General features: G+C 34.6%; 2 protein-coding genes across 2 annotated transcripts; both read right to left on the reverse strand.

Annotated features, from left to right (window-relative positions):
* Nucleotides 1-705: 705 nt before the first annotated feature.
* On the reverse strand, nucleotides 706-1,622 carry LOC130802489 (uncharacterized). The gene is made up of 2 exons (XM_057666507.1): nucleotides 991-1,622; nucleotides 706-775 (listed from the first exon to the last, which is right to left on the reverse strand). Exons 1-2 carry the CDS (start codon nucleotides 1,620-1,622, stop codon nucleotides 706-708), a joined length of 702 nt encoding a protein of 233 aa, XP_057522490.1.
* Nucleotides 1,623-1,939: 317 nt separating this feature from the next.
* LOC130802491 (uncharacterized) lies at nucleotides 1,940-3,429 on the reverse strand. The gene is made up of 2 exons (XM_057666508.1): nucleotides 3,033-3,429; nucleotides 1,940-2,883 (listed from the first exon to the last, which is right to left on the reverse strand). The coding sequence occupies exons 1-2, from the start codon at nucleotides 3,427-3,429 to the stop codon at nucleotides 1,940-1,942; spliced, it is 1,341 nt and encodes a 446-aa protein (XP_057522491.1).
* Nucleotides 3,430-8,654: the final 5,225 nt, after the last annotated feature.

The raw sequence follows: 8,654 nt of genomic DNA on the forward strand, positions 1-8,654 counted from the left end.
AGATTTGGGTCTGTTCGCAGTTACTAACTGCGAACAGGTCAAAAAAGACAAAAATAGCTGTTCCCACTTAGTACTGGGAACAACTATTTTGTGTTGTTCGCAGTTACTGACTGCGAACAGGTCAAAACAGGTCAAATAGTTGTTCGCAGTTAGTAAGTGCGAACAGCTATTTTGTCTTTTTTGACCTGTTCGCAGTTAGTAACTACGAACAGCTATTTTGTCTTTTTTGACCTGTTCGCAGTTAGTAACTACGAACAGCCCCAAACCTCATATTTGAAAATTTCACGCTTACTTTTGGAATAAGTTTAAAACTTAATTTATTTAATTAATTTTTATTTTTTTTGCTTAAGTATTTCAAATTTTCATTTACAGGTACGTCATACTCAGAATGGGCTTCTTTGGGATCAATAAATGAATTATTAGAATCTCACTAAGCTTGCAATTTAATTTGTTTAGGGGTTTGGACGACGATGATTAGTGGGACAAAGGAATTTTGATTTTCCCTCATAATTACCTCTTTCACATTTAAGCTTGCACATTACTTTTTGAATTCCCTCATAATTCTTTATCGTCTCTTCTCTTTTGCGCCATTAGAATTTTATAGATTCCATCCTCATGTTAACTACCTTATTTTGATGCTCATCTTTCTTCGTATCAAGCTTAATATTTATATTTTTCTACCATTGTGTGTACTCTAGATCCAGATCAACCAGTGGCGGACCCAGGAATTTCAATTTGGGGGGTCAAAATCCGAACGTCACGTCGTTCGGATAATCTGATCGTCGTCCGAATAATTTTTTTTAAAGAAAAATAGAAAACATAATAGAAACAATATTTACAATTTACAATATCAAATCCGATGTTAAAAGTTTTACAATCCAAAATATAAAAAAAAAATACAAGCGTTCAAATGAAAATTACAAATTCATCCTTCGAGTTTTCATAATTTTAAAGCGATCAATAATCTTTTCATCATAAACTTGTAGAAACACTTCCTTCTCAATGTAAGTAACCAAACAATCATTCACTAGTTGATCACCCATGCTATTTCTCAACTTATTTTTGACAAACGTCATTGCGGAAAACACTCTTTCTACACTTGCCATAGCAACAGGAAGAATCAACATCAACTTGATTAGCAAATGTATAAGAGGAAAAGTCTCATGTTTCCTTGTTTTAACAAGCATCATGGAAAGAGAATTGATATCTTGCAAATCATGAAATCTTTCATCATTTTGCATAGAATCCAAGAAGACATCAAGTTGAAGATCAAGAGCCGTTAAATCTAAGCATGAAAACTCTTCGGGATATAAAGAAGCAAATTTAAGTATCCTCTCTTTATCAAAAGATGAAAAGTTACCTCTAGGACTCAGGGAAGCCATGCATGTAAGTAACTCCATGTTCTTCTCATTAAAACGGTTATCAATCTCTTGAAGATGCAAATCAATTACTTCCAAAAAGATTGCAACCCGAAAATGATGTAGATTTGTTGCTTGTTTAGCAAAACGTCTTGATCTTCCTTGAGGTACATATTGAGCATCCATAGATGGAACATCAATCTCGCGTTTAGTACAAAATAAAATGACTTTGTCTAAGAGACTATCCCATCCTTGATCCCTCATCTTTTGCAACACATTCGTTGTACTTTTAACAAGGCTAATGGCATTCACAATATCTTGTTCCTTTCTTTGTAAAGCAACACATAAATCATTAGTGTAGCAAAAAATAGTCAACATGAAATGAGCCATAAAAATAAAATCAAAGGACTCCAAAGATCCTAAAACAACTTGAGCTTTGAGCTTATCATCCGGAGAGCCATTTTCTCCAATCTCCTCAAGCACTTTAACAATTGAAGGAAACAAGTTGATGATACTTATTAGACACTTGTAATGAGATCCCCAACGTGTATCTCCCGGCCTACTCAAACCACGTTCTTGATTCAAACCCGACCACTTTCAATTTCCCCCACTTCCAAAGCTTGAGCCACTACTTGAGCTTGGTGTTTTCGAATAAGGTCTCTTCTCTTACAAGAAGCTCCCACCACATTTAACAAGTTTGCAAGTACGTCAAAAAGCCAATTACAATTAACATTCTTTTTAGCAACCGCAACTAGAGTTAGTTGAAGTTGATGAGCAAAACAATGAATGTAATAGGCTCTTGGAGTATCATTCATAATCAAAGTCTTGAGGCCATTGATTTCACCCCTCATGTTACTTGCCCCATCATACCCTTGACCTCTTATCATGGAAGGACTCAATGAATGTTCCATAAGCAAGGACATAATGGCATTTTTAAGAGACAAAGCGGTAGTATCACCCACATGTAGAATGCCTAAAAAGCGTTCCACTACCGATCCATTTTCTCTATTAACAAACCGCAAAACAAGAGCTAGTTGTTCTTTTTGAGACACATCACTTGATTCATCGGCCAAAATAGAAAAGTAACCATCACCAACCTCTTCTATTATGCGTTTAGTAGTCTCTTTTGCACAACAAGTGATAATGTCTTTTTGAATTTTGGGAGATGTTAATTGACAATTTTTCGGTGCATTTTGGAAAGTATATTTTCTTATTTCCTCAACCTTCCCCCCCAACCACTTCAAAAGCTCAAGAAAGTTACCTCTACTATATGACTCCACACTTTCATCATGTCCGCGGAATGCCAAACCTTGCCCCAAAAGAAATCTCAAACAAGTTAAGGATGCATTCAAACGAATATGATATTCATTCATTTGAACCTCACTCGCATTATCAAATACAAATTCAATTGATGTCTTCTTTGCATCTCTTAGATTCATATATTTCTCATAAGCAATATTATGAGCACTTTTAATTCCTCCAACATGCTTCTCAAGCCTCTCAGATTTATTCCACGCTCTAAACCCTCCAACAACAAATGCATCACCCCCTTGTTAATTTCAACATCCCTCTTGAACAAATAACAAACAAAACAAAATGCGGCATCCATTTCAACACTATATTCAAGCCAATCCCATTTTTTGAACCAATTCAAACAAAAACGGCGTAACCTACCAGAGATATTTCTTTGAGGGAAATCATGTTTTTTTGGTTGGCAAGGTTTTTTAAGAATATATGCTCTCCTAACCGGATTTCTTTCATTAGGGGGATAATCCATTATGTTTTTCCTCAATCCCGGGTCATGAGGAAGAAGTTCAACATCATACACCCACTCATCATCCAATGGTTCATCACAACTAATTCTACTTGAACCACCTACTTCCATATTAACATCTTCACTTGGAGGGGAACTTAAAGGAGGACTTAGAGGGGAACTTAAAGGAGGAGATTCATTGCCTTCGTTAGATGTTTGTTGGGATTTCATTCTTTTACACAATAATTCACGAAGATCGGGTTGTCTTCCCTTTGCTTTTGACTTTTTCGAACAAGGTGAACTTGAATTACTTGACATTTCCTGATTAATTTAAAAATATGACTCAATTATTCAATCTAATTATTCAATGAACCATCAAGGTGAACTTAACTATCAAGTAACATTTAACAACTTGCAACCAATGAACCAAACAAATTATTCAATTAAATTTTGCTCCAATTCCATGAGATAAGCCAAAAGAAAACGAAATTATCTTGCAAAATTCAGAAAATAAAAAAGAAAAAAAATAACTGCTCATCACTCAATCAAAATTGAAAGAAAAAAGAAGAAAAAAAAAGAGAAAATACCTTGAGAAAGAAGACGAAGTGTACTGAAGTCTAAAGCAACTTGAAGAGGAAGAGGAAGCGTCGATTGCTGATTTGCTGGAGCCTGGATTGCGATTTGCGGATCGATTGTCGAAGTCGAAGACGAAGCAACTTGCCAACTTGAATTGCAGTCAGTGGCTGGCGGACTGGACGAGGAACGGAGGAAGGAGCCGGCGGAAGGAGCCGGAGGAACGAGGAACGGACTGGACTGGAGACGAAGGTCACGAAGATGTAGAAGAGGAAGGATTAAGGAAGATGTCGAAGACGGCAAGACGCGTAGCGTAGGGTTTGTTTTAGGTTTTGGTTTTTTTCTCTTTCTTCCGCCTCCACTCCAGCACGCTATTTTTGTTTTTGTTTTTTTTTTTGTTTTTTTTTTTTTTAAAAACCTGATTTTCTTTTTTAGGATTGGGGGGTCCACTGTCCCCACTTGACCCCCCCTAGGTCCGCCCCTGAGATCAACCCACTTAAAGTAGCTACAAGCAAATACTTCGTCGTTGTAAAAAAAACATGCAACAAAACAACGATTTGGATTAAAGTAGCTTCAGTTTTGATTATGTCAATTTCATAACTACAGTAGCACTTCCCTTTATTAATATATCATTCTTTGACATTTAAACAAAAAAAAAATAAAGCTAATTAATTAAATATATTAACCCAAATAAATAATACAATAAATTATAGAAATATACTTTGATTTCAATTTATGACAATCCATATTATAAAGCAATTGAGATATAAAGTTGAGACTTTGAGAAAAAAATATTTAAATTTTACAAGGAATGAAGTTAGGCAATGATATTTGTTTTTATAGAATTTTATTCGTTGTTATAACTGCAAACATACTAACAATCACTTTGGACACCACACGGCTAGCTTGAATGGCCAAAAGAAAAGGTGTACAAAAGTCAGATACGTCTTTTTTTGCTAATACTGATAGCGAACAAGGGTGACTTGTAGGAATGACAAGTGGGTAAAATTAAACAGAGTTTCACACCACATTTTTTCTAGTTGGAGCGGCTATGGATATGATTTAGTGGGTAGTGGCCTAATGGATGGGTATGAGTATAAAAAGTCCTACCTGCCTTAGGTAATGGGTAGGTGGTGGATATAAAGTCTTACCTGTCCCGTACTCACCCACCCCTCCCAATACTCACCTGTCCCGCCCCCATACCCGCCCACTCTTTATGTACATTGTACTAACTTATATCATATTTGTATATTTTATTCAAAACTATGGTAAAAATAAAGAATATTAATTTTATTACATTGGGTAATTTAAGCAATATTAGGAGTACAATTATATTTTTTGAAGATTTATCAAGTAATATAATGTTGAATTAGAAAGAATGTGAGACATGTATAAGGTGGGTAATACCCATGATAGATATATCCAGTTGGCCATAATGGGTGGGGATGGGATAAATTTTAGGTGGGTATGGGTGTGGGGAGGGCATATCGCATCCACCCCCCATTTTGCCATCCCTAGTGGCTTGGTCCAACTAAGTCAAGCCCTTATTTACAGTTACCAATAACAAGGTGTTGACTAGTTTGACCTAACCACCTTAATTTGCTGTTACTAACGGCGAATAAGACTAAATGGGCTTTTTTTCATTTTTTCTTGGCTAATCATAATTGTTTGGGAAAATTTGAAAAAAGTAAGACAATTGAACAACTTTTTTCCCAAAATAAGCGTCCGTACATCCAAACCTAGGTTTGGGAAGAGTCGCTGTTAGTAACAGCGAAAGAGCAAAAAAAAAAATTAAAAGACCAAAGTCGCTGTTAGTAATAGCGACTTAGGTCCTTTTATTTTTCCAGTTTCTTCTTCTTCCTCATTTCAGTTCGCGTTTTTTTTTCATTCGACATCTCCCTCGTTTATCCTCCATTAAAATCACATTCAATCCTTCAACTAAACTCATCAAATTCCAAATTTGTACCACTAATTAGTTATGTAATCTTCCAAGATAGACCTAAGGTATTTTTTTTTGTGTTTTTAATTAAAGTGTCGAAAATATAGGGCATTGCATCAATCATCAGCTCCTCCCAAGAGGAGCCCGTACGGGAGATTGCCCAAGGCATACTCCTAGGCACGCAGTTTCAACACTTCATTCCGGAAGTGACTGCGCCCCACATCACTACGTACGAGTCATCTCCTCATGACCCCGACGTTCATCTTGAGGAGGTTGACTTAACGTGCCCGGACTACGGTGCCGGGTCCTCGCAGGGTGCCACATCACCACATTATCAATCACCTCCCCTACCCGAGCATCATGCGACGACCTCTTACTATCGTAGGAGGCGTCGTAAACCATCACAGTTAGACAGGGTACAGGAGGAGGATTAGCATTTGAATACTATTTGTAATTATTGAACATTTGTATATACTCAATATTTGTAACAGTTGGTCTTTTGTGTGTAAATTGTAACATATATGTAGATGTATATATTTTAAAAGTAGTATCACACGTTTATTATGAATGAATTGATGTTGAGTACTCAGACTTTTCGGCGATGAATCATTCCGCCAAGAATGCAATATGAATTTTAATCAAAAACAAACAGACGATCATATTCAAATAAGGATGTTGCTATCGAACATTCAACACAATTTCAATCAAGTTCAACAAATCCATATCAAATTACATACTTCATTCGTTAAGTTAAACTACCGTCGGTAACTAAGAAACTTTCTCATAATCCTTTCAGTCTCTTCTTTCCTATGTGTCATATCATACATTTGTCTCTTTAGATTAAATACCTCATCTTTAAACTCTTGTTTTTCCTTTTCAAGCCGTATTATTAAGTCTCTCTGTCATTTTGTACCCTCCGGAGCAATCCATCGAAAGTATGTGCATCCTAATCCGTCAACCAAGTAGAAAGGGCAAGCAACAAATTCACGCCCTGGATCAAAGTCGCTCCAATCTGTATTAATCTCAACTTTATAACCACAATCACAGAGCTCTTTAACACAATACTCCTTTGACATCTACATAACACATATAATATACAAACGTAAGTAAACTTTCAAAAATAATATTAACATTTATAAATTGACATTAAAACTAACATAATACCTTATGTTACCTTTAAAAATTGATTGAAAAGAAGAACAATGATGTAAAATGGTATAATGAACTATGGGAAATGATGGAGCTATTTATAGAACATCATTACAACGGCTATTTTCACGTTCCTAACGGCTATTTTCACGTTCCTAACGGCTATTTTTCTAAATTATCAATGGCTACTTTAGTTCTCTAAAAAAAAAAATTACAAGTTAAAGTCGCTGTTACTAACAGCGACTGAATGAGTTGACTTGTCAACTCCTTAAGTCGCTGTTAGTAACAGCGACTAAAGGAGTTGACCAGTCAACTCATTCAGTCGCTGTTAGTAACATCGACTTTAACCTTTAATTTTTTTTTTGGATCTTTCGATGTTAATAACAACGATTTAACCCGAGGCTAGGCTCGGATGTACGGACACTTATTTTGAGAAATAAGTTTTTACGAAGCTCATTTTTAGAATTAAGTTGTTAAATAATCTTATTTGTTTCAAATTTTCATTGTTTGGATTAAAAATATGGGCCCAACTCTTCTTGATGTTCACGATTAGACATTAGTAAATGACCTTACGATGGAAAACTCCAATAACATTAAGCCATAAATGTGTACATATATTCTCAAATATGAGACGGTTTCACAACCTTACCATGGAAAACTCCAATAACATTAAGCCATAAATGTGTACATATATTCTCAAATATGAGACGGTTTCACAACCTTACCATGGAAAACTCCAATAACATTAAGCCATAAATGTGTACATATATTCTCAAATATGAGACGGTTTCACTGTGAGATTATTTATATTGTGATGATTCAATGTAAAGGTGCAACGTTAAATAATAACTTGTAACTTTAAAGTGATCACTTACAAATTTTAAAGTGACTAAGTATAACCATAAATTGATTATTTACAGTTTGAAATGATTACTTTTTATTCTTAAAATGATAACTGATAGCTTTAAATTGATCACTCACAATCTTAAAATGGTCAATTAGAGAAAAGTACTGATTGCGAAGGTTCGTCTTATGTTGACACGGTCTTATACAAGACTTGATGGCATTTGAAAGATTGTAAGACTAGTCAAGAGTAAACCGCTCATAAGTTACATGCTAGTCGTTCAAGAAGATAAGGTCGAACCTAACGAGACATTACTAAAACTTCCAAATCGATGTAACATACAATTTCAAACCTCGATTTATTGCTTGACCAAGTCGAGCACTTAGCTCACGATCAAGATCAAATTAAACTTTTTCATTTGATTTTTTGTGTGTTAAATGGTAGACTGAGAAAAAAAAACAGTATAAAAATAGGCAATAAAAATCAAATCCAGATTCATGCTCTCATTTACCTCCATTCTATACTTTATTATATATAATATTCTCAATATATAATGAAGAATAATTTTTTATCATTTCATATGAAGAATGGGTAAAACCTTGCGTGACTAACGAGTAACGTCCACCCACTTTGTTAAACATCATAGTAGTTTCTTCAACAATGTGCATTTGATCATTGACATTTAAATATGTTTTGCACATCAGCTAAGTTGCCCTTTTTTTCCTTGTTTTTTTTTTTCACTTACCATAGAAAGTAAGAAGGAAAATTGAATCTAATTTCAATTTCAATTGAAAAACATCAGCGAAATTGGCTTTTTTTCCATGTTTTTTTTTGACTGACCATAAAAATTCAAAACGATAAATAATAAATAATACTCTCCGTTTCTTAAAATTAATCCCACAAGAAATATTTATGGAAATTAAAAATAAATATATTATTTTATTGAATGATAAATTTGATGGTGTAAAATTAGAGACCATAAGTTAGTGGGAAAAAACATAGGAATTACAACTATAAAAAAATATTTTAATAAAGTTA

This window comes from Amaranthus tricolor, chromosome 16 (genome assembly GCF_026212465.1).
Source record: "Amaranthus tricolor cultivar Red isolate AtriRed21 chromosome 16, ASM2621246v1, whole genome shotgun sequence".
In the NCBI taxonomy this organism is placed as follows: Eukaryota; Viridiplantae; Streptophyta; class Magnoliopsida; order Caryophyllales; family Amaranthaceae; genus Amaranthus; species Amaranthus tricolor.

Excerpts from the sequence above, each read along its gene's own strand:
- LOC130802489 (XM_057666507.1), bottom strand. The coding sequence starts at position 1,622 with ATGAGGGATCAAGGATGGGATAGTCTCTTAGACAAAGTCATTTTATTT. Across the intron at positions 776-990 it reads ACTTACATTGAGAAGGAAGT|ATTATCCGAACGACGTGACG; the intron begins GTTTCTACAAGT and ends GACGACGATCAG.
- LOC130802491 (XM_057666508.1), bottom strand. The coding sequence starts at position 3,429 with ATGTCAAGTAATTCAAGTTCACCTTGTTCGAAAAAGTCAAAAGCAAAG. Across the intron at positions 2,884-3,032 it reads CCCTCAAAGAAATATCTCTG|GGTTTAGAGCGTGGAATAAA; the intron begins GTAGGTTACGCC and ends TTGTTGTTGGAG.